Source organism: Heterodontus francisci, chromosome 2, assembly GCF_036365525.1.
Source record: "Heterodontus francisci isolate sHetFra1 chromosome 2, sHetFra1.hap1, whole genome shotgun sequence".
Lineage (NCBI taxonomy): Eukaryota > Metazoa > Chordata > Chondrichthyes > Heterodontiformes > Heterodontidae > Heterodontus > Heterodontus francisci.
This window is the reverse complement of record NC_090372.1, coordinates 43099645-43126166: the sequence shown is the minus strand read 5'-3', so window position 1 is coordinate 43126166 and position 26522 is coordinate 43099645. Positions and strand designations below refer to the sequence as shown.

The following is a 26522-nucleotide window of genomic DNA, read 5'->3' as shown; positions in this document are numbered from 1 at the left end:
CAATGCACTGGAAGATGTGACAGAAACTTTGGAGCCATGTCACTGATCTATTTTGCACCTTCCACCCATTAGCATATTCTGACACCAGTCAAATGTACATTCTGCAGCAGAATAGAATTAATTCAAAAATGTAGAAGCAATCCAACATTCCCCCTAGGCACAATCTTAATTTGGTTTTAATTTCACTAAGTGAGAAAAAGTTATAGAAAACAACTGGAGGGAGAGAAGTCCAGCTGATTCGAGTACTGATAGCTCACTGCAACTCATTTCTCAATGCCCAATAGAAAAAGGGACTTTTTACAGCACTGGCCATATTATCTCAGTTGGATGCAGCTTTTTGCTGCTCTGCATCTGCATGGAGAAGGCAATAAAACAGTTGGGCACAGTGATCCTCTGTGCTGGACCCATGTTACAATAAAACATCAGCACGTCCTGCATGATCTCTGTCTGACTCATGTGATTGTGAGAAGATTTTCCCTAAATGGGCAATACTGCCTTCAAAACAAAAGGGTCGATTTTACAGTTTAGGGCTCCTGGCCCCAATCTCAGGATCAAAGATGGTGCTGCTCAATTTATCACAGGAAATGCTTATGGCTAGATCGTTCTAGCAAACTAAACTTACATTAAGTTGGATGGAAGCCCAGTAATATGCTACTATGTAGTTATAGGATACTAACTGTAATCCTCAGATCCATTTAATATTCCAGTAATCCTATTAAATACAAAAGGAATTCTATGATTGAGTTTCCATTGGAAGATAATGAATTGTCATCCCGATCAAAAATCGGGCAGAGTATAAAATGTGCTGCCAATTCGTTATTGTGATTTGTTGATATGACTGATCAGGACTGATTTCACCCGAACGCAGCTACTAGCTCCTGCCCCACTGGCTGCTTTCCCCCCTCAACAACTCACTTTCTCCCCCTCCTCCCTGCCGGCCGTTCCACCCCACCCCCCCCTTAACCGCTCGTTCCAGACCTCACTGCTACCCCCCAAACCCCTGGCCGATTGCTGCCCGCTATCGCCACTCCGTTCGCCAGTTGGTCGCTCCCCCACTCCGTCTAGTTATAGGTGGCACCGCTTCCCTCCTCTCGGCCATTCGCTCCTAGGTTTCATCAGTTTCCATCCACCGCCCGAAGAAGCAAGGCAGGCCGCGAGAGGTAACGGGGCGATGTAGAAGCGAGTGGCTGAGAGGCAGAAAGTGACGTGGCCTAGAGCTAGTGGCTGAAGAGGGCAGGCAGGGTGTGAGCAGCTGGAGAGCAGGGTGGCGTGAAATGAGGAACAATCAGCCAGGGGAGTGGGGGGGAGCAGCGAGGTCTGGAGCGAGCAGCTGAGAGGAGGAAGCTTCGAGGCCTGGAGCAAATTGCGGAGGGGGGAGAGTGGCTAGTGGGGCGGGAGCGACTGACGGGGATTGAGCTCCAGCCTCAAAGTCTCCCATTCAGCCACTTCCTCCAGCTGGGTTGCAGGGGGCTGGATACCCGATGACGCTTTATCACGCATGCGCGAAGATGGACCAGGCGCGGATGTGCGATGACGTTGGGGCTGCGCGATGATGTCATCCTGCGCACACGCCACTTAGTCCTGGCAAGCTGTAGATGTGCATGTGCACAGCTTGGAGTACTCTGATGACATCAGCGGGCCGCTGCGTTGTCAGGAATCACTTTGTATCAGGAAATGGGGTTACCACACCTGACTCCTAGCCTGGCTGCCTAATCTTCCATCCATTAATTTTCATTGATGGATAATCAGTTGGGCTCTTAATCCACTGCATTGACTTCTGTGGCCAAGATTCCAGTTATCCCAAAATGAGAAACCTGACAGCCAGAGCATTAGGTTCTAAAATCGTTGAACATAACACTGAGCATAGATGTATGTACTGTGTGGCTCGCCCACAAGGAAGAGCACTCACCTAGTGAGAGGAGTGATTCAGCAGCAGCTTGTCGTAGAAGTTCTCTCTCAGATTGGCACAAACTCACCAGTATGCCAATGCTTTCACAAGCCTGGGGGAAAATTATAGAATTTTTTGAACTGATTATATCAGTATTGGTAAACAACCAACTCCTCATCAAAGGACTTGAACAATCCACATATAATGAATATAATAATATTCAATAAGAATTTAATGATACATCAAGGAACATACATTTGGTAGCTGTGTCTTCAGATGCTTAGGTCCCACTCATTTAGGGAACCCCTCTGCTTTCTACTGCTCCCTTATGATTCTCCTTAAAACTTCTAAACACCTCTTTGACCAAGCTTATGGTCACCCTTGCTAATCTCCCCTTTTGTGGCTTGCAGCCAGTTTCTTCCTCACACATCACTACATGAATGTGAGTTATTGTTGTTATGTGTTCAGAGGTGCCAACAATAGGAAAATCCTAAGTGTGAGAATTTCAGAGTCATGAGTTGATGGCAGACAGTTAGATTTTGCCTTGTGCCGAAGACATAAACATGCTTAAGCAACTGGTAATAATGACATGGGCAGTCAGAAATAACCTTTCTTGCTTTATTCTTAGCTGGGTGGTTGGCTTAAAATTACCCCTGCAGAATCATAGAAGTTTGCAGCACAGAAAGAGGCCATTCAGCCTTTCATGTTTGTGCCAGCTCTGCTACAGAAATCCAAAACTAATTCCACTACCACATGCTATCTCCAAAGCCTTATCTTTTCCTCAGTTTCAACCATTTATCTAATTATCCCCTGTAAGATGCAATGGACTGTTTACATCAACGACTCCTTGTGGCAAAGCATTCCATGCTCCTAAAATCCTCTGTTTGAAGACATTTCTTCTAAGATCTCTCTTCATGCTCTTAGTAAGCATTTTAAATGAATGACCCCTGGTCACTGACTCCCCAACAATGGAAATTATCCTTCCCTAGTCACTCGATCAAAACTCTTAAAAATCATTATTACATGTCCTCTTCTCTGCTCCAGTGGAAATAGGTCTATCATTTGAAAGGGTATTGGATACACATATGCAAATGAAGAACACTGAAGGATGCAGGGAATGCTCAGGGAAGTAGGGGCGAATAACTCCAGTTGAAGATCTGGCATACATATAATGGTCAAAATGTGCCGTAAGTCCTGTGATTAATATTATATTGTGGATTTGATAAAAGATGTACTTACTTTGATGCACTTCAGTGCCATGCAAGCTGCCCTTTGGATCTTTACATTGGGTTGGGTCAGTGCCTTGGTGTAGTAAATCAAAGCCTGTGAAAGGAGGAAAAGCATTCCTTCAAATATATACTTTATAGTTTTTCTGTAAAGGAAATGTGAATGCAATTTTACATCACATCAAGAGAAAACAATTGCTATCACTGTTTTAGGATAGTTAGTGTATATTAAGCAATTGTTAAAAAAAATTGAAAGAATCTGAACTTTCAGTTCCTGGTTTTTTAGTTTGAAATTTGTAAAAGTATTAAAAACACTGTTTGCTGTCCTAATCATGTCAGGGCTCACTTTTACTATGTCCATAAATTCATCAGCCTAGTGCCTTATTAGCAAACCTGTGTGCTCTATCCCTTGTTGAACCAGAAATCTATCAACTCCTTTAATATGTTAATAGAATCTGCATTCACTGCACTAGATGGTCTTTTATTCCATAAGCTAACAGCTTTGTAAAATATTTATTCGCTGTTATATTTAAGGTGTCAGCTGTGGCTCAGTGGGTAGCACTCTCACCTGTAAGTGAGAAGGTTGTGGATTCATGTTCCATGCCTGAATGCAAAATGTAGGCTGACATTCCGCACAGGGAGTGCTGGACTGTCCCAGGTACTATCTTTTGGATGCGATGTCCAAGTGAGGCCCCATCTGCCCTCTCAGGTGGACATATAAAATCCCACAGCACTATTTGTGGAAGAGCACAGTTCTCCCTACAGTCCTGGACAATTATTATCCATCAACCAATTTCACTAAAACAGATTATCTGGTCATTTATCTCATTCCTGTTTGTGCACAAGTTTACTGCCACGTTTCCTACATTAAAACAATGACTACACTTCAAAAGTACTCAATTAGCTGTAAAGCATTTTCATATATCCTTTAGCTCTGAAAAGCAGTACAGAAATGTGAGTTCTTTCTTTCTTGTTTCCAATTTATACTTTTCTAGTGAATTCTCGGATATTCAGCAAGCTGAGGGACATTCATGCCGAGAAAAGGAACATGTTCCCACTTTCTAATGAAAGCATCAAGTACTCCGATCAGGTGTAGCATGATACAGATGCAAAGTAAAACTGGTCTGCATCTTTCTACTTTGCTGATGTCCTCTCTGAACAGGATTACCAATTTGTATATAATCTAATGCTGTTTATTGAGTTCTGGATTCATATGCAGTGGAAACCAAATTGATTTCATCTAAAAGTTGACAGCTTTTAAAGAGACCAGATTTTCATCCAATTGATCTAGGGTAGATACAAGTTTAACTCATAGATGTGAAGGAATGATGTGATATCTCATTAAATCATGCCAAAAAGTTGGACCAGAAAAATACTAGCTTCATGTGGAGTTACTATGGGGAGATTTAAAAGAGGTGTTCAAACTTATGAGGAGTTTTGGTAGAGTGAATGGGACAAACTGTTCCAACTGGGACAAGGGTCAGGAGCCAAAGAACACAAAATTAAAAGAATTGGAAAAATAACCATAGGGGAGATGCAAAGTAATTTTTTTTAGGCAGAGAGTTGTTATAATCCGGAATGCATTGCTTGAAAAGGTAATAGAGGTAGATTCAACAGTAACTTTCAAAAGGGATTTGGAAATATGCATAAATTGGGAGAACATTTGCAGGGCTATGGGGAAAGAGCAGGGGAGTGGGACTAACTACATAGCTCTTTCAAAAAGCCAGTATAGTCATGATGGGCTGAATGGTCTCCTTCTGTACTGTCAGAATCTATGATCCTACTATATGTGACAAAAAAATGAGGTTGTTTTCTAGGCATGCCAGGCTAGGAGCATCACCTAAACTCAACGGACAGAAAATCATGGACAGTACGCCCACAATATTCTGACCTCTGAACTATTTAATCAACTAGGTTAAAGAAAAAGCCAACTATGAGGTCCAATGTTATCAACTTAACATTAGTTTAAAGATTATGTGAGTTAGTGAGACTTGCCATAAATGCAGAGGCTTACAAATGAGTGAGATAATACCACAATACCATCTCTGACTCATCAGCACTACGTCGGCATTCAAGTAACAAGCCTCCACTTGCACACAGATATGTTGAAATAATGGCAGGTGCTATGTAATACATTATGCATCAAAGATAACGGCAAGTAGATAACACATATATTGTCATACAGTATCATGGCTATAAATTGAACTATACAACACAAAAGTAAAATATCTCTCAATATTATATTAGAGTTCGTACCTTTTCTCTGAAAATGCTGTTAGTTGAAGCTGTAGAAAGGAAGGAAGTGGCGGCTTGCACTAGGTCACTGTTAGTTTCCAACAGAAGGAAAGCAATTGCCTTTAAGGTCTCCTCTAAAGGTTGAAGGTTCTGAGCTGCATGCTGTTCCAGTGTTTCTAATGTCTTTTCCGGCTGCAAGGACTGAAGAGTCTGCAGCAGCACAACTAGGTTTAAAAAAATATATATGGTTTTTAATCATCGGGCTTCATTACATCTCAAAATTTAGATAAAAACTATATGAAACAACGAAAGAACTTGCATTTGTCTTGTGCTTTTCACATCCTCAGGATGTCATAAAATGTTCCACAGCCAATAAGTACTTTTAAAATGTAATCACTGTTGTTAATTTGCGCTTGACAAACATCAATGAGATAAATGAGCAGTTAATCTGTTTTAGTGATGTTGGTTGATGGATAAATGTTAACCAGGACACTGGGAGAACTACTCTGCTCTTCTTCAGATAGTTCCATGAGATCTTTTACGCCTACCTGAGAGGGAAGACAGAGACTCGGTTTCATGGCTCATCGGAAAGACGGGACCTCAGCCAGTGCAGAACTCAGTACTGCACTGTGGTTGTCAGCCAAGATTTTGTGTTCAAGTCTCTGGAGTGGGGCTTGAGCCCATCACCTCTGAATCATAGGCAAAAGTGTTAATATCGCGCCAATTTAAATTATCACTAAATTATCAATTAATCTTTATCTTTTATGAATTTTCGAATTTTATGATAGCATGCTCTTGGCCTATAGCATTGTTGACCAGGAGTGTATATTGGGAAAATCACATGGAGGGTGCCTGTGGTTGCCCAAGCCTGGGATATGCATACATTGAAGCTCAGAGGGGGAGAAATTTGTTCAAAAAGCGATGATTTCTAGTTGTGCTACACAGACTTACATCAATTCTCCGGGGGCAGGAAGCGCAAACACCACTTCGCAACCTGTGCGAAAGCAGGTGCACTGTGCTCCTTATGTCACTGGGTTTAGCGAGAGATGCATACAATAATAGCAGCAATTTATGCTTGCTGTCTACATGCCATGCTCCTCAGATGTTGAACCAAGGCCCGGTTTACCTGCTGGTGTAAAAGATCCTATTGCACTTTTTCAAGGAATAGGAAGATAGTTCTCCTGGTTTTCTGTCCAACACCAACAAAATTAACTGATCATTCATCCCATTGCTGTTTATGGGACCTTGCTGCGTGAAAATTGATTGCAGCATTTACACACAGTGACCACATTTCAAAAGTAATTGGTTGGCTGTGAAACATTTTGGGATATCTTGTGTATGTGAAAGGTGCTATATGAAGTCAAACTCTTCCTTCCTTCTTTGTTGGTTCAGACTGGAGATTGGCAAAGTAACACCCAAACAGAGGGATAATGGATTTGATGGTGTATTAGTGGACTTCAAAATGCTGGAAAGAGACACAGGGGATGATTTTAACCTAAACCACCCAGCAAGAATGGAGGGGGTTTGGATCAAATAGCCATTTTATGCCCAGCCTAATTTTACTCTCCAGTATGTACAGTATAAAACAAGAAACCAATTTATGTGAGTTAGGTTAAATTACCTCCATAGGGTCGATTTAATAAATTAGTCATGGAACAAAAGCACAGGTCGTGATTTCGGTCATGAAGCGTAACGCACCTCAAACAATTTTCTATCTGGCAAAGATCTGTACATTCATAAAATCTACTCTATAATGTGCTGCACATTATACAGAAAATCATCCCAGATAAGGGCTAGATATGCAAACATTTGAAGGTATCAGAACAATAGAGGAATGAGTCAAAATAGAAGGAAAAATAATGGAACATAAATGATATTGGGAGAATCCAGTGAAACAAAATGGCAGAAACAAAGGTCTGAAGTCTGGTGAAGTCAATGTTAAAACCACTTCGGCAATTCATGAAAGAAGCTGACCAGTTCAGTTTCTTGAGTGTGCACACAGTAAAACAAACAGCCAAAACCATCATATTATACCTTCATTTGCCAGCTGTGTCAGGTGATCTCCGAGGTCAGATATGTTGTGGCTCGTCAGATAGTTAGCAAACTGGCAGATAGTTATCACTTCGTGTGTGTCAGGGGCAGAGAACAGCTCAGATTTATCAAGCATCTGATTCATGAGGGTTCGAAAGACTGGGGGTCAGAATAAAGTGTTAAAACATTAGAATCCAAGAGAGGTGTACAGTATGATTAGGCTCAAATGAAAGAGTCTATATTTTAAAAACCTTTTCCTTTCCCTTCCTACCCTATTGCTGTCCATTTGGTCCAACTGGTAGCACTCATTCTGAGTAAAAGGTTGCGAGTTCTCTCCCCTCCAGAATAAGCTCAGAAGTGGAGACATTCACAGATGATTACACAGTGTTCAGCTCAACTCTCAATTCATCTGATAATGAAGCAGTCCATGCCCACATGCAACAGGCCTGGACAGTATCCAGGCTTTCACTAATAAGTGGCAAGTAACATTTGTGCCATATAAGTGGCAGGCAATGACCATTTCTAAGAAGAGAGATTCTAACCACCTCTCCTTGAAATTCAATGGCTTCAACCATTGTCAATTCTCCCACCATCTACATCAAGGGCGTCACCACTGACCAGAAACTCAACTAGAGTAGCCACATAAATTCCATGACAAATAGAGTAGTTCAGAGGCTGGGAATTCTGCAGGGAGTGACTCATCTCCTGACTCCCCAAAGCTTTTCCACCACCAACTACAAGGCACAAGACAGTAGTGTGATGGAATACTGTCCACTTGCCGAGATGAGTGCAGCTCCAACAACACTCAAGGAACTCAACACCATCCAGTACAAAGCAGCCCACTTGATCGGCACCCCATCCACCATCCTAAATATTCATTCCCTCCTCTAGAGGCGCACTGTAACTACAGTGTGTACCATCAACAAGATGCATTGCAGCAACTTGCCAAGACTTCTTCCACAGCACCTTCTAAACCCACGACCCCTACCACCTAGAAGGAGAATTAGAGACACCAGACACATAGGAACATCACCTCCATGTTCTCCTCCAAGTCCTACACAATCCTGACTTGTAAAACATCGCTGTTCCTTCATTGTCACTGGGTCAAAATCCTGGAACTCCCTCCCAGCACTGTAGGTGTACCTTCACCACAAGAATTGCAGTGATTCAGAAAAGCTGCTCACCACCATCTTCTCAAGGGCAATTAGGGGTGGGCATAAATGCTGGACTCACCAGCGACGCCCACATCCATGAATGAATAAATTAAAATTTTTAAAAATTCAACCCACACTCAAAGTACGCCTGAAAGACATTCAATCCAACATTGGAGGGGGCCATTTTTAAACATCCCTCGTGGTCATCCAAACAATGGCAATAGACCCATATGTAAATGAGGGTCCCAACTCCTGTTTTATGCTCCCTCTGCTAAATTAGATTCCGATGTCATCAGCAGTCTCAAAGCTCATTGTTTCAAAGAGTTCTTCAGCGCTCACTGCAGCCTAAGCAGCACCTGGCACCAAGAGGTAATTAAAAAAAAAAAGTTGCTCCAGGATGTTCCCCAACCTTCCATGCTCAGTACTCATGAGTGGCTCCTCCTCCCTTCCACCCCCACTATTGTTGCCACTCCATCTCCCTACCGGAACTTAACTTAGGGCTGCTGCTCGCCAGGCTTAGCTGCCCACAATTCATCTACTTAAAATGGATGAGCTATCTGTACAGACTGGCAAGGCCCTAATTCAAGGTGTATTTACCCAGTGAGCCGCAAGAGGGTGCCACTATTTAATTTTTAACCTGCCATTTTGAGACAATTTCCAGCTCTAAGGAGCTAAAATCATTTGTTACTTTGGCTTTGTCATTTAAGTCTGAGGGTGTTCTTTATAGGTGAGCAGAAGTTTACCTCACGGTTGCCGTACCTGTTTCAGAGTGACCTGGACACCTTTTGTTCACACTTTTGCCAAAACGAAGACTCATTTGTTTCATCAGTCTGTCCACACGCACATAAAATGTATTTCCTGAGCTGGAACTCTCCAACCAGTTGGAGAGCAAAGCCTGATTTCCCTGTAGCTGTGGAACAACTGTGGATAGATGATGAAATTACACAGCTCAGTATTCAAACTGAAACGTCATAAAATATTAACCAAACAAAAAGATGCAAAGATTTTCTGGGCTGTTGCATCCCAGAGTCAATAGTGAACAACTTAATTGCTTTTTAATCAAATTTTTCCAGTCTAATACTTTTTTCCCATGCAGTTATTTTTCTCTAACTAGTAATTTTGATAACTGAAAGGCAAACAGCAAAAGCCTAGTTTGTGAACCACAGAAGGTTACAGAGCAGAAGGAGGCCATTTGGCCCATTGTGTTTGTGGCGGTTTCTTTGCTAGAGCTGCATAATTTTAAAGAAAATCACTTTGTCTATGTATGAATCATCCTATTTTCTTGAAATGACCAATTTTACACATGCACACAGTGGGCTGAATTTTGTGAACTCGTCGCGGGACCCGGCGGCACACCTGCAAGCGGGCGCCGTCACCGCATCTCACGAGTGCAGCCGGCCAACCACGATCACACAGCAGCCAGCCACTTAATATAATGGAGGCGCAATTGCACGATGGGGGTGGGCTCCAAGGCAGTGATTGCAGCATCAGATGACTCCAATGCAGGTGCTGACACCATTTTTAAAGCATTGCTTGTACTGCTGCCTTTCAGTGAAGCAGTGAACCTGGAGTGCTGCTGGACCCCTTTGATGGTATTTTGAATTCCTGGGCCCCCTCCACCACTGCTGTAGCTGCTTGCTGGGACTGCAATTCTTGGACCCGCCCTGCACCAGGACTGCCGACTGTCGGAATGGAGCTTGATCAAACCGGGACCATGTCCGAGACCCACAGTTTAGCGATGCCTCCTTGGATATCCTGGTCCAGCCTGCTAGGGAAAGGTGGAAGGTCCTCTTTCCCAGGGATGATAAGAAGTGATCCTCCCGCTGACCAAGCAAGCCTGGATGGAGATCGCAGAGGAGGCAAGCAATCGGGGGGTCACCACACACAACTAAGTCCAATGTCACGAGGGGGGGTCAATGACCTCCTTCGCGCCACCATGGTGTGTCCTCCATACCTCATCTCTTTGAGGCTTGCATGTGGCTCCGCGGGACGGAGTGACCACAAAGATGATGACAAGGGGGTTAGGCATCACCACATCCTGGTAGATGCATGGCTATTTCTCAGTGACAGGCTGCCATCTTCCACAGCTCAGCCCCATTAGATCCCCTGAGAGCGGACGTGGGGTGGAGCCATGTAGGAAACCCTATCAGGAGATGAGGGGCTGCCACAGCAGAACTTCTGTGGCTCTTCCTGTGAAGTCTTACTATGTCCCGCTTTCCACTTGCAAGACAAACGGGCCCATAACACCAGGAAGACCTCGATGACTGGCGGAGGGATCCCAGATCTACGGTCTCTAACCTCAGCTGAGGAGGAGGCTCTGGAGCTAGCGGGAGCCCAGAGCAGCTGTTCAATGGTGGATGGTGGGACTAGAGTGTCTGCACAAGACAGTGAGGATTGTGTTCATGTGTCCTCCACCACACTTCTGGAGATGCACATCATGCATGGGTGGCATGAGATCTGAACAACCTAACCCACAAATGTTTGTGTTCTCTCATGCAAGTCGTCGAATGCCAGAGGCAAGTGCAGCCACTGCGACAGGGGCCTGCTGTTAACCTCTGAGAAGGAGGAGGAATAGTCAGAGGATGCACAGTCACATCATTTTCCTGCAGCTTCCACTAGCACAGATACTCTCACCTCAGTGGGTAGCTGCTTGGGATTCGATTCAGGGTCACAAGCTGGTGAGAGCACCACACACGTGCCAGAGCAGCTGACGGAGGCTGTAACAGCTGAGGCCCCTGACAGTCGGAGGACTGTGGTTGGTCAAGCCCATGCTGAGCCCCAGGCTGATGACGAACCTCTGGTGTCAACGGCACAGGGCATGCTAGAGTTGCAGAAAGACGTAAGGCAACATATGGCGAAGATGCCAGAGACCATGCACAGCCATGAGAAGACGATGGAGGAGTCCATGCATGCCATGAATGCTGCCATGTCTCAAGCATGTGAGCGCATGGCTTCCTCCATCGAGAGGTTGACGACTATCATGGAGAGCCAGATCCCAGAGATGTGCACAGATCTGCACAGCATCACCTTGGCCATAAGTTCAACTCAGCAATGGCAAGTTGAGAGAAAGATGAAGAGCCTGGAGTCTTCGCCAGATCCTTGTCCTTCTCTGGTCAGCAGAGAGATTCATGTAAGCTTTGAAAGGGAGGAGGAGAGGCTGACCTCCACATCTGGAGGCTCCCCTCAGGGCTCTCTGAGTGTGAACAGCACCTCCTCAGCCTCTCCACCAGTGACCCCCAGCTCCAGTAGCTGCGCCAACTGAAAAGGCTCCTGCATCTGTGCAATAACCCCTCAGTCAGCCAAGGCCCTCCTGGCCTCAGGCACCCAGAGGATGCCCACCAAAGTCATCCCAGGCCACGGGGCAACCTGATCAGCAGCCTGTCTTCACCTCAGCTGCTAGCGCAGAGGTCAGACCACGTAGAAGCATACAGAGAAAAAAAACACTTGGGGCTTCATGGGTGTATTACATTTGGCCTTTATATTGTTTTCGACAATTGGTGTTACAGAGTTCCCATTCATTGGTGTAAAATGCTCGTTTGTTCATGCCTGAATTGGGAGATGCTGCCTTCACCCTTGCTCCCTCAATGGGCTGCCAGTGTAGGCACAGGCTGCCTGCAGAGGAGTGCAGCAGAGTCTGGACAAATGCCTGCAAGCAGGAGTGTCCCAGAGGACAAAGGGGAGATTAGCAAAGAATCCCTGCCCATAGTCAGGAAAAAAAGGGAACCCATCAAAGCACTGAAAGAGAGTTCAGAGTAGAACTGCCCACTGCCGCCACCCCTGAGCAGAACTCCAACCTAGGGCTAATTAAAGCTAACCCCCCCCCCCCACCCCATGCAGACCTCAACAAGAACAAAGACATCTTAGGCAGTCATAGAAATGTGCAAACTGAAAAAACTTTCCCAAAAACCACATGCTAATGGGACGCCAAAAAAGGGCCATTTAAAACAGCACTGCTACCAAGAAAAGACAGGTTTACGTGTATTCCATGGGTCCAGTGGCTTGGGAGAAAGCGAGAGAGAGACAGCCAGGGAGGGGCTTCCTTGTTCCAGCTTCAGTTGAAAACTGCCTTCGATTCCTTTCTGTGTGTGCTATGACCAGGTGAGAAAGAGGTCTAGGGTTCCCTTTCAGCCTTCACCTGATCTTACTGTAACAGGGTTTAATTTTAAACACACAGTGTTTTTAGCTCCCACTTGATGAAGCCTTGCTCATCGCTTTCCAATTATACGTCGAAGAAACCACGACAAACAAGCTTTCTTAGGTTTCAAGAAGAAAAGTTGAAATTTATTAAACTTAAACTCAATTTGGTTGACGCCTACGGATACACGATGCAGTCATGCTGGCATGCATACGCGATACACACATGCAACTAGAGACAGAAAAGAGCAAAAGAAAAATAAAGTGGAAAAGTTTGAGGCAATATCTGAAGAGTTGTTGATACGGTTCTTCAAGCTCACTGTAGAGTCCTTGACTGTAGGTAGATCTTGCTTTTTGCTGGGGCCCAGTATTCTTCTTAAATCTTATTCACTGTAGGAGACTTTTCTCTCTTGGGGTCCATATGTCTTCAGTGGGTTTTGGAGTTCCGTGACAAAGAGATGGGAGCAGACAGGAGAGGCTGTGGCGAGCCAACCAGGAGAGGTCTTTTCATTCCCGGAGCAAACAGCTTTCTGCAGGCTCTCAGTTCAAACTGTACAATTCAGAAAAAAACCCAGACTGTCAAGCAGGTTAGTCATGTGACTAACTGGTTTGACCATGTCTGTTCGTGGATTGTACTGGAGCAGGGGATAGCTGCTTTGTTCCAAACATTGTCTGTTAATATGCAAAAATGTCTTTCCTTGTCACAGGCCTTCTCTTCTTCCCAGCAGCAATTTGAAATTTAATGTCCATGTGGCGAAATGAATGTGCTTCATTCTTGGCAGGTGGGCCATCTGCATGGCAGTGTGACACAAATGAAAAAAACAAGTCGGCCAGCAGGTCAGTCCTGTGACTAACTGGCTTAACCACTTCTGCATTTGTGGATTATATTATTTTAGCAGGCCCTGGGATGTGTTTCCTTACACCTTCAATGTCTGGTGATCAAAATCCATTTGGTTTAATTGGATCAGGGTGTAATTTCCACAAGCAGCCTCTCTTAGTATGCAAATGTCCTTCCAGCCCAGATATCTGGTGATCTCTTTAACAAGTCATTTCTTCACTCCAGCAACCACTTAAAATTAATGTTCATATGATGAAATTAATATACCTCATTCTTGGCAGGTGGGGGTCTGCAGGACACCAGGATTTTTTTCACATGATCTTTTTACACAGCGAGATAAAGAACAGAGGTTCCCAACAAAGTCAAACTGAGCTGCAGTGACCCTTGGTGCATTCGTTTTAACATCAGCAATTTGGGATCACAAGGAGTCTTTTATTTTATGTGTTTTTCAGGTTCTTAAAGGGCATATTTGTGGGGGAAGCACTTCATTCCCCATTTAAATGTTACTAAGGAGTGTGCATGTTACATTAACTCCTTACTTAAATATTGATGTCATGTGTGCTTGTCAGATTATCCCTTTAGTTAAATATTAATGTTGTATGCTTGTGGCATTATCCACTTATTTACATATTAATGTGATGAAATGAAAAACTGAACAGTGGAATTCCAAATTAAAGCAGAAAATGCTTGAAATATGCATCATAGCTCTTGGTATCTATAATGAGAAACGACGGGCTAATCGTTAGGATAGCGGCGGATGATTTTCCTCCCTCAACCCTGCTGAGTGTGTGACAGCTGCTCGAATCTGAAACGTGACAGGCCCCACTTTCCTGGCTCAAGAAATTTGCATGTTCTGGGTGCACAAGTGGTGCAGGTCCATCTTCTGACAGGGCCTTTCACTGGGATGGCAACAGAAGTGACGTAACAGGCCTAAAAAATCTGTCATCGGCTCCAATGAGCAAAGTTTGAAACATAGGAGAATGACACTTGGCTCCAGCAAGCGCAGGGGGAATTGAAGAATTGACCATTTTCTAAAATAACCCAGAGGGAATAATGTATGAAGAGCTTTTGACAAAAACAAAGGTGAGTTTCTACCCTGTTGTGGGTTTAATCTGTCACTTACCTTCTAATGCAGAGTTAGTACTTCCTGGTTTCTCTGTGCTGAGCTCGGCCAGGTTTTCTAGTGCATGGGTCTGCTGGGAAATCTTATCCAAGAGGCTGTCACGAATGACCGGCCATTCTTCAAACGATAAAAGTTGCTGTTAAGTGAAAAGAGATATTAATAATTCTTTAAGTGCATTTTTAAATAGATTGGTCTCATACAGGGATTTATTAACATTTCTCCAAAACTTAAGTTCTTCTTTAATAAAGTGACAACAAATGAGACATATCATGATGCACGAACTGCTTAATAACAAGTACAATTGCACTGCACAATTTGTGCTTCTAACATCTATACATAGTATTTTTTGTTTCCTACATATTTATGCTTCGCCCTGGTCAGAAAGTTTACCACAGCTGGCTTGGCCTTAGCCTGGTGGATCCACCTGACATTTCAGTGACTGCCTTGGGTTTTTAGATTCAAATATGATACTGCAAGTTGTGTGTCCCTGTCAAATGTCATCATGGGTTGATGAATGTATTTGGGATACCAGGAATAGCCTGCATTTCTTTGCCATCAATACATTGTTGCTATATTTAGTGCATTTTCACTTGGGCTCACACAGAAAAATATGCACAAACATGATTGAGACTTTAAAATCTGGATTGACCAGACAACAAAGCTGATTATGATCTGGGAGCTTGCAGTAAGAAAGAATCGAAAGCACTATGAATATACCAGTTAATCTATGGAGATGTCCTATTCATTTGGATGCATTACCTGGAAGAGATGTTCAGAGTGCTGTAAGTGTTTGACGATGGTGCGGTCGAGATTTTCGTTTCCAGTGGTGAGAGGTAGAGGACTTCCAGCAACGCTAGTGCCAACTCCCGTGTCTTCCGTCAATGCCTCACTGAGATGACCTCTGGCATCTGGGTGCCCTGAGCTGTTGTCATTGAAAACAAATCAAATCAACTACACAATCTTAAAAATTTTAATGACTCTTGATAAAATGTAAAACTATCACATTGAACAGAAAAGTATATCAAAATAATGCACTTTTAAACAAAAACCATTTAGGGATTCAGACTGCACTTTCACGAGGATGTAACCAGACAGAGACACTTCAAAATGCTGCTGTTTGGTGTAAGATACCAGATGGATTGTATCTCACTGTCCTCTTAATCCCCCAGCAGCTGTTCTTTTGACCCCTTGCAAAGCTGTCCCCTCTAATTTTGTGAATCCTCCTTTCCACTCTACCATTCTGATGGTGCAGTTACAAACTCTCCTAAAGAGAAAGCTGTCCTTTTGGGGTCACTGCTTCCTTTAATTTTGGCGATTTGGGTGAAGAACCTTTCTGCCATGCTCCATTTTCCCATCGCTAAGACTAACATCAAATTTTATCTACGGCTGACCTGCTGGATGCTCCACACTTTGGACTCCAATAAACCTTCTGCTCCCTCTTGTAGTCCTGAATATATGTGCCTTTAAACTTTCCTCTGTCCTATGCCATTTCACCTCTCACTCCCCGCCCACATTTCCTTCTCTTTGGAAAATAGCCCAACCAACAGCTGCCATCCCCCGTTTTGATGACTCTGCCTTTCGTTCCTCTTTATCTATTGACGTTGTTGGCCTCACAAGCTCCTCTGACCTCAAACAGATCTTCCACAGCTTCATTGATAAAGTTGCCTCCAAGAAGGTCAGTTTCCTCCTTCGTGTCAAACACTTCTTTTTCCATGATCACCTCTTAACTGTCTGTAGAGTTCAGTTCTACCCAGGGCTTGTGCATTGCTCCCATACTGAGAAAGCTCTACTAATTCTTGTTTATATCCTGACTTGAGCTGTGTTGCGCTATCTCTTGATTGTTCCACAGCATTCAACATAGTCGATAACTACATCTTTTTCCACCATCACTCTCCCCTCGTCCTTCTCTCTGGCACCTTCCTCACTTGCTCACTGTCCTACCATCTCAGCTTAGTCATAGTCTCCTCCAATGCCTCTAGTAATTCACATGCACATCCCTTCAGGAGTGTCCCAAAAACAAGTCCTGGATTAGCCTGAACTTCCTCCACCTTAATATCAACAAGACCATGGCTGTCTTGGTCAGCTCCTGCCAAAAACTCCAGACCACTAGTGTCAACCAATAGTGCACAACCTGGACCCAGTATCCTGTTTGACCCAGAACTGAGTTTCTATATTTCATTTTCAAGATTACCTATTTTCAGGTCTGTAATGTCACCTGTCCCCAATCTTGCATCACCTCCACCATCACTGAAACCCTCATTCGTGTTTTCATCACTTTTAACGTCAACATCTCCAATGATCTCCCATTTCCCAGCCTACTTAAATTCCAAATAGAATAAAATCTGGCCACCCAGATTTTTTACTTTGCCAAGTTCCACCTTATGATCACTTCTGTCCTTGCCAGTCTCTAATGGGTCCCCACACTCCAATGTGCTGAATTCATAATCTTCATCCTCATTTACAAATCCCTCCAAGGTCACATCACACTTTACTAGGGTTGAATTTCAACAGCCTCCGAGGGATGGATGGGAACGGAGGCATGGGGGGGTGGGGGGGGCGCGGTGGGAGGGTGGGGGGTAGGAATGCATACAATTGTGTGGGAAGTTGGTGGTGGAGTGCCCGTCGCCTTCCCAATGCCTTCAAATTTAGTCCAGGACGGGGAAGGCTGAGAATGGCCTTCCCACCCAGAGGCCAATTGAGACCCATAAGTGGCCAATTAATGGCCAGTTAAGGACTTCTTCCTGCCGGCACTGGAATTTTACCTTCAGCAGGGGGTTGCCTCTGCCACGTGAGGCCACCCAGTAACTCAAGGAAGCCTCCATGTGGGCTTAGGGGTAGGGCCCTCCTCCGTGGGCAATCTGTGTCTCACGGAGGGGCCCCAGCAGCAAAGGCCACTACTGTGGCATCACCCACCCCTCTGCCCTCAGTAACCCACCCACCCCCACCCCGCCCCTAGCTGTGGCCTGCCTGAGTGGCCCCGGTAAGACCGCCCCCACTTACCTTCAGATCAGGCTCCATGGCTGCTGTTCTTCAATTGACTGCTGCAGTTCCAGCAGCGTCCACCACTCCTGGCAGCACTGCTAGGACTGCTGAGCTGCTGGCCCTGCAATTGGCTGGCAGCTCTTGGAGCTAGAATCCCCGTCCTTAAAGGGACAAGTACGCTGGCACCAGGCAGTTAATTGCCCGAGCGCCATTAAGTACAGCCAAGGTGCCCTCCAAAGGGCCGAGATGGGATTCCCCTCGCCTTTTAGGCCCAACATTAGGATCCCCACTGGCTGTATAAAATCCAGCCCGTACCCCTGCAACCCTCTCCAGCCTTATGTGTCAGTCTTTGCCCTCAATTTTTCCAGTTCTGGCCTTCTTTGCATTCAATCTGTCAATCAAATGCCAAATTTTCATTGGCAGGAGCCCCCAGCTATCTTGGCTCTACACTTTAGAACTCTCTTTCTCTAAACCAGCACAGCCTCTCTTGTCTTTCTCTATTTTATCAATATCGCTAAGCTGTTCAGCATTGGTAAACACTTTGATCTTTTCACTCTTTTTCTTCGGGCTTGAAATGTGCTTCTCCACAGTCTGACCTTCCTCCCTTCAGCAGTATTGTGTTGAAATCAATGCAGTCTCCTACTCTAATGCATGCATTCCCAGGGCCAATAAACTGTGGATCTCTTTCAATCCCTCATTCTTTCCTTGCTCTTGCAAACTTTAGGCTTTTAAAACTCAATCACTGCTTCTTGAACTTCATGCCTCAAATTATTTATTTACTCTTTTCAGTGTTAATAGTGTCCTTCACCATGGGTCTCGCCATTTACTTCAATTTCTTATTAATAAAAAGATCCTGATTGTGATTATAATTACAATTTTGTCTGTCACTGCTACTGACGTGGCTGGAGATAGGGTCGGCTTGGTAGGGATACACTAGAAACAAGTATCAAAAATAAATAAATACTTATTTCACATTAAAATAAAACCCTCTGAAGAGACAAGAATACCTGATCCACCATTTAAAAAATAAAAAAAAAACATGCATACTACTCCTTTAATATGCAATCATTTTTTGAGGGAGTTTTATTGAGCATGTTAATTCCTTAAATGCTAAGGTAGAGAAAATGTATTTGAGCATGTCAGTCACTGCACTGGCAGCCCATTAATTGAATATGTCAAATACAGTGGAACTGACTACATCTGTTCCTAGTTTGTACACTAGATGGCGTCCCTGTCCCATGAGGTTTGTTTCTGAATGGAGGCGGGAGACGGACATTCCCATTCACATCTCACAGCAAGTATTGATTCATCTAACATATAACATTAGAAAGGCCTGGGCATTAGGACTGAAAGATGTAAGTATGGAGACAAAATAAAATGTATTCTATGTCATTTCATCAGAATTATGTTAAGGACAGTCAACCCACAGTATTATAAATTCAGAGGGATCAGAACTGTAGCTTTTTAATGAATGCTGAAGCTCACTGAGAGTTGAGCTCCTTCGCTAATGGGACCAGTAAAGTGTCTAATTTTAAGCCTTAGCCAAGTAATCAGGGCATTTGTTATAAATGTTCTAACTTGCTACATTATTAACGCTGATGCAAAAACAATAAGTCTTTCAGTGTGAATTGGCATTGTGAAGTTAAACTGAGGCCCCATCTGCATGCTTGCATGGAAATAAAAAGTCCCATGACGCTATTTGAAGAACAGCAAGGACCTCTTTCTGTATCTTTGTTGACATTCATCCTTGGAAGCACCAAATCAGATTAACTGATTATTCATCTCAGTTATTTTTATGGGACGTCCCTCTTTCTGACTGTACATCAGAAATAATTCATTGACTGCAAAGTACTTTGGGATATCCTGAAAGTCACTACATGAATGTAACTTCTTTCTTCTTTAGGTTATTTCCAACCTTCAAGTCACCTCCAGCTTTCCTCTTATTCAAATAGTGTTCCTATGGGCAGCTACCAATTAATCAGTTGAACAATTCAGGCTATAAATTGCATGATACCTTGTGGGCTTTTGAGACACAGACCAACTAGACCCACTAATTATTCATTCTGTCCCTAGATGAAAACCTAAACCTTATAATTAAATATTTATTGGCTTTACCAGCTGGACTAATCAGAAAAGAAGTTATCTAAGGTGGAATTAGTTAGAAACTGAATTCTAGAAGCAAATAATAAATAAGAATTTCAATATGTTATGTTAAATTTTGCAAGTTTGGGTTCAATATACAAAGCATGACTAGATGAGATTATAAGTTGAAGAATTGAGCACAAAGATCATTTCATCTTACTGAGAATAGGCAGCACCACAAATTAGGCATGCTAACATCCAATCAGATATTATGATTGTGTTTCCATTGAGTGAAACTTCGAGCTTCACCTCTAAAAATACCCTATTATACAAATGATTATGCAAGACATAAAATTGTGAATATATAACTGAGTCTTCATCCACTCAACAGTTTAATGGGCAAATGCGTTAGTTTAGTTTAGTTTAGTTTAGAGATACAGCACTGAAACAGGCCCTTCGGCCCACCGAGTCTGTGCCGACCATCAACCACCCATTTATACTAATCCTACACTAATTCCATATTCCTACCTGTCCCCACATTTCCCTACCACCTACCTATACTAGGGGCAATTTATAATGGCCAATTAACCTATCAAGCAGCAAGTCTTTGGCATGTGGGAGGAAACCGGAGCACCCAGAGGAAACCCACGCAGACACAGGGAGAACTTGCAAACTCCACACAGGCAGTACCCAGAATTGAACCCGGGTCGCTGGAGCTGTGAGGCTGCGGTGCTAACCACTGCGCCACTGTGCCGCCCTGGTGGCGTTGTGCTAAAGCCATACAGGCATCACTGAGAAGGGGCTTTGGCTTTTCTATCCTTCTTCAGTGAAACCCCCCCGAACCCCCATCAAAAATTGTTAACCACCTTTGAATATGTATCCACATTTTTAACCTTTCAGCCTCCAAGATGCCTGATTTTAACCAATGGGCAGCTATTTTCCACCAGCTTCCCCATGACTCTTACTTAGGAAATTGTCCAGCAACATGTTAATTTGGCCCAGCCATTAAAATTGGAGAGGCTTTCCACTTGCTAGGCTACTTTCCCAGCCAGGAGTGAAATTACTCACTCATCTTTCAGGTTAAGGTGTACACAATGATCTGTGTCTGGTGTATCATCGCGAGAACGTTCCTAAATATTGCGAGAAGTAAACACTGATCTCTCGAAAGTAACTTCTTCCTTATTCTGATTGTGAAGGAGATTAGTGTAATCGTCACCCTGATTTTTTTTCTCAACAAACTTACCAAACTTTTTTTTGAGCCTCGACATCAGAACATTCAGAGTCAGCATCATCATCAGCATCACCAACATCATCATCATCAAAGTCTGAAGTGTTTAGGAAATCAAAGCTTTCTAAAGCAGTTTCAACAGTGAGACTTAAACTGGATGATCTGCTTCTGTTAGTACTTGGTTTGCACTGCAAGCAGAATGAATGAATGAAAATCATGGAATAAAAGTTCAGCAGGTTGACAAAGAGAGAAGCCAAAGAGATTAGCATATTTTAAAAATAAAAACAAGTTATGAAAATTGAGGCAAGAATGTATTTAAATTACGGGGCTGCAAATTACAATTAATATGATGAAGCAACAGCAACATGTGGAAAAACTTTTTTACACAGCGAGTGTAAAGGTTAGGATCTGCCTGAGATTGTGGTGGAGGCAGATTCAATGAAGGCCTTCAAAAAGAGATCTGGATAATTAACTGAAGAGAAAAAATTTGCAGGGCTACAAGGAAAAGGTGAGTTGCTTCTGCAGAGAGCTGGCACAGACATGACAAGCCAAATGGCCTCTTTCTGTGCTGTAACTATTCTATAATTTTATGATTCTATCTCCTAGTAAAGGGAAATCAAGGATAAACAATTGAATTTGGTGCATGACAGCAGGAGCAGAGGGACCTAGGTGTATACGTGCACAAGTCATTGAAGGTGGCAGGACAGGTTTCGAGAGCAGTTAATAAAGCATACAATATCCTTTATTAACAGGGGCATAGAGTACAAGAGCAAGGACGTTATGTTGAACTTGTATAAGACACTAGTTCGGCCTCAGCTGGAGTATTGTGTCCAATTCTGGACGCCGCATTTGAGGAAAGACCTGAGGTCATTGGAGAGAGTACAGAAAAAATTCACGAGAATGGTTCCAGGGATGAGGAATTTCAGTTATGAAGATAGATTAGAGAAGTTAGGGCTGTTTTCCATGGAGAAGAGAAGGCCGAGAGGTGATTTGATAGAGGTATTCAAAATCATGAGGGGTCTGGACAAAGTAGATAGAGAGAAATTTGTTCCCACTCATGAAGGGATCGAGAACGAGAGGGCACAGATTTAAAGTATTGGTAAAAGAAACAAAAGTGACATGAGGAAAACCTTTTTCACGCAGCAAGTGGTTTAGATCTGGAATGCGCTGCCTGAGAATGTGGTGGAGGCAGGTTCAATTGAAGCATTCAAAAGGGAATTAGACAGTTATATGAAAAGGAAGAATGTGCAGGGTTACGGGGAAAAGGCAGGGGAATGGAACTGAGGCAGTTGCACTTTCAGAGAGCTGGTGCGGACACGATGGGCCGAGAGGCCTCCTTCTGTGCTGTTTTGTGATTCTCTGAGGATAGCACAGAGGGTTGACAAAGGTATGTGTCTGCAGCCCTCCAGGTAATTGAACTCTTCTGAATCCTGGCTCTCTCAGATGCCTTCATGGAGAAGTACTAGCAAAAACTGGGGAAGTTTGAAGACTGAGTCATCTTTGGTTTATTCTTGCTGGTTCAGAGCAGCACAGAGACTTAGAAGCAGGTCATCTGTGTTCTCTCTCAGCTATAATTGAGGCATGGCCCAAGGGAATCAGGAAATGTTGGGAAATTGATCCTAATAAATTCTATTGAGTGATTATTGGGTGCAGGGGAAGGGAGGGTCACTGATTGGTTTTCGATTCCAAATAATGGAAATACCCTTTATTCTTCATATTGACAATACTTTGTATTCATCACAAATGAACAAAAGTTTGAGGTTTGGCACAGTTTCCTTTTGGTGACATCACTGTGGCAAATTTTATACTTGCCATTGGCTTTCGTACAAGTTTTAACTTTTGACCTTAAGTCGGAGAATCGTGACTGCCAAATGGAGAATCGCATATGGAGGTCAGTGGACCCAATTTTCATTGCTCCTGATTTTTCCATTCATTAAGATCAATTCCAGAAGATTAGGAGTGCTGTAAATCGGGTATGGTGATCAATTTCCTGATTGGTGCTCCCATTAAGCATAATTTTGTGCTGGGAGCAGGATCTCGGAAAATCTACCCTTTGTGCCACGATTTAGTCACTCCGCCCATGTAACACGAAGTGACTGCATTTCACAAATGATTTGCGTGAAGATGTGCATCCTAACTTCACCCCTCAATGGCCTAGCTCTAATTTTATGATTATACCCCTTTGTGTTGGACTCCTCAACAGAGGAAATAGTTTCTCTCTATCTAACCTATCAATTCTTTTAATCATCTTAAACGCCTTATTAAATTACTTCTTAATCTTCAATACTCAAGGGAATACAAGCCTAGTTTATGCAATTTGGTCTCATAATTTAACCCTTTTAGCCCTGGTATCATTCTGTTGAAACTGCTTTGCACCCACTTCAGGCCCAGTATACCCTTCCTGAGGTGTGATGCCCAGAACTAAATGCAGTACTCCAGAGGGAATCTAACTACAGCTTTATATAACTATAACTATAGATTCCACTCCTTTGTATTTCAGCCCCCTTTAGATATAAACCAATATTCCATTAGCCATCTTATTTTTTTTGTACTTATCCACTAGCTTTTAGTGATTTCTGTACATTTGTACCTCCACATCTCCTTGCTTATCGCCATTTAGAAAATACTCCAATTTATCTTTCTTTGGTCCAAAGTAGATGACCTCACACTGCCTCACATTGAACTTCATCTGCCACTGTTTTGTCCGTTCATTTAATCTATCAGTGTCCCTTTGCAACTTTCTGCTTCCATCTACACTATTTACTGTGCTATCTAACTTGGTGTCATCAGAAAACTTGGAGAAACAGCTGCATATTCCTTCATCCAAGTCATTTATAAATATAGTGAAAAGCCGAGGCACCAGTACACATTCTTGGGGAACATCACTAGTCACATCTTGATAATTGAGTATATACCCAATTTTCCCTACTCTCTGATTCCTATCTCTTAACTAGTTCCCAATCCATGTCAACTAGGTTGCCTCCAATTCCATGTGCTCTCATTTCTGTTAAGAGTCTCTGATGTGGAACCTTATCAAATGTATTCTGGAAGTCCATATAAATAACATCCATTGACATTCTCTTATCTACCACGTTAGTTACCCCCTCAAAAATTCAGGTTCATTAAATATGACTCAGCCTGTCTCTGATCAGTTCATGTTTATATAAGAACCCAGTCACTTTGTCCCTTATAACAGATTCTAATAACTTCCCCACAACAGATGTTAGACTAAAAGGCCTATAATTTCCTTGTTTATTTACCTGCCCTTTTTAAATAATGGAGAAGCATTGGCAATTTTCCAATCAAGGACACAATTCCTGAATCAAGAGAGTTCAGGAAGATCCAACCTGCTAAGGACTGCAAACAGGGCATAACAAACAACACACTAAGAAGGTAACATCCTTGGATGGAGAAATAAGGGGGAAATATTTCAAAAAAGAGATCATTGCCAATTGTATGTAATCTGAACAGTTCACATCCAATCAGTGGCACTCCCAGTTTTCTGGTCATCTAGAATCAGGAGTGCGACCCTCACCTTATTCTCTGATCCATGTCCATGTGGAGTGAGATTCCATGTTGAGAGCGTTGTTTCTCAAAGGGATTTTTACTGCACTGTTATTCTCCATAAAAGTTTAAAAACAATAATTGCATGTTTTGTAGCACACATTATTAATCAGATGCATTTGAAATACTGACCTTTAACAAGTCCTCAAGTCGCATGACTTCTTGGTCCAAATCTTGAAGTTCTTTATATTGCTCTTTGTGTGGCTCCAATGATAGAAGAAGACCCTGCAGAGCTTCCTCCAGGCTCATCTCTGAAATTGACCTTCTTCCTCCATAATCACTGGCTATGAAAGTATCAGATTCCTGTCCATCAGGGGGCAGAAGCTTTTCTGTTGAGGTCAATCTCTTCACAAGTTGCTTGGTTAGATTGCCTTCATATGCATCCAATTCAACAGGTTTTAGGTCAGACATCTCATCTGGATCTTGAATGATACCCACTGTGACACTGGATTCTGAAAATGTATCATTTTCTTGGTCTGATCCCTGTTGGTGGTATTCCATTTGTATAGATGACAGGTCTCCAATATCTGTGACCTCTTCTCCTGGGTCAGATTCAAGTGAATATGGACCACCAGTTCTCTCTGTTTTGTTTGCTGGTGTTGAGACACCATTTGCCTCAGTAGCTGAAATCTGAGATTCAGAGTCTTCGTCTTGAGTATCAGGTGGAGTCACAGTGATTTCAGGGTTGGAGTAGACTCGGCTGTTGGGTGTCAAACTAGGCTGAGTAATGCATGTACCATTTGCAAGGTGTCCATGGCTAAGTGAGATGGACCTCTCACTGGTCAAGTTCTCATTATCAAAGATATCATCCTCAAGCTGTGAAGACTGGAATAAAAATGATCTGCTTTAAAAATACACTGATTTATAGAAAGTGATCACCTTTGCAAATGATATGGCAGCTTTGGCAGACTACGAATCAAAATGGACCAAAAAATATCAAGGAGTAGCACATAGCATAGCAGTTAAAAGGGTCAATGTCACTTAAAAATGGCAACTGGCAAGATCTCACCTCAAAGATTAGTGGAGATTCTAGTAGAAAGTTACATTATATAAACTGCAATAGTTTGGAGTAGTTGAGATTTAAAGTAGCTTTATTTTTAATAATAGCCTTTAGACGGTTAGAACTTCTGAGAAAAACTATTGTTTGAAGTCAGCTGTTTTAAACCTTTACTGCAAAAATAATTATGTCATAAAATCATGGTGAGTTGTCATTTTCTGTCACCATTATCTTTGTTATTAAAACCATTGGTTGTTGCACCCTACTCTGCAAACTGAACATTAGGATCGAAGTCAAATCCATAATATTTCTAATATACACTCTCAGCATCAGATGGAGCCTCCTTAATTCAATGGTAATGATAATAGGAAGAGATGTCTAACAGGAGGTTGAATCGATATTACTCGCTTTACACCACCACCCAAGGTAAAAATTACTCCCAATTGGGACTTTTAGGGGGGCTTGGAAAAAAGAATATAACAAATACGAAAAAGACTGAGGTCCATTTTGATACTTTACAGTATTGAACTTATCGGTAAGCATCACCAGTACTTAAATTCCAATTTAAAACTAGTATGAAACCAAGAAGCAAGATGCGATCAACACCAGACATTGCAAAGATGTTTTAATTCAGCATGCAATGAGTTTAAAAACTAGTGGAGACTGCTACAAATGGGACATAAAAATGCCAAAATGCTTTTTATGACATTGCTAGCAATCAGGTACTGGAAAACACCAACACTATCATTCAGCTGTTGTACCAAGGTGCGGTAAACAATCCTGTAGAGTTTTATTTAGTAGTAAATATACAAACAAATAAACGAGGCAATTTTATGACCTCAATTTTTTTTAAAGTTTTTTAATTAAAATATATAGCATCCTTAATTTCATTTTTTCTGCAGCAATTTGAAAGAAATAAGCTGGAGCTACGATTTATAATATTTATGTCTAATTCATAACATTTTTGCAAAAAATATCCACATCTACAGATTTTTCTTCGAGAATGAAGTGCAAAAAAAAAATCACCATCCACTTTTTGT

The 26522-nt window shown here is 42.7% G+C and overlaps 1 protein-coding gene across 2 annotated transcripts in view; it reads right to left on the bottom strand.

The window, feature by feature from the left end:
• ripor2 (RHO family interacting cell polarization regulator 2) overlaps positions 1-26522 on the bottom strand; it is a 110472-nt gene that overhangs the window by 4701 nt on the left and 79249 nt on the right. For both annotated transcript variants that reach the window (XM_068057655.1, XM_068057664.1), the window contains exons 13-21: positions 24618-25310; positions 20937-21109; positions 15389-15551; positions 14630-14765; positions 9294-9455; positions 7384-7539; positions 5371-5573; positions 3128-3211; positions 1910-2000 (exon numbers count right to left, since the gene is read on the bottom strand). In XM_068057655.1, the coding sequence (XP_067913756.1) occupies positions 1910-2000; positions 3128-3211; positions 5371-5573; positions 7384-7539; positions 9294-9455; positions 14630-14765; positions 15389-15551; positions 20937-21109; positions 24618-25310 (1861 nt within the window). The remainder of the gene's footprint in view (positions 1-1909; positions 2001-3127; positions 3212-5370; positions 5574-7383; positions 7540-9293; positions 9456-14629; positions 14766-15388; positions 15552-20936; positions 21110-24617; positions 25311-26522) is intronic.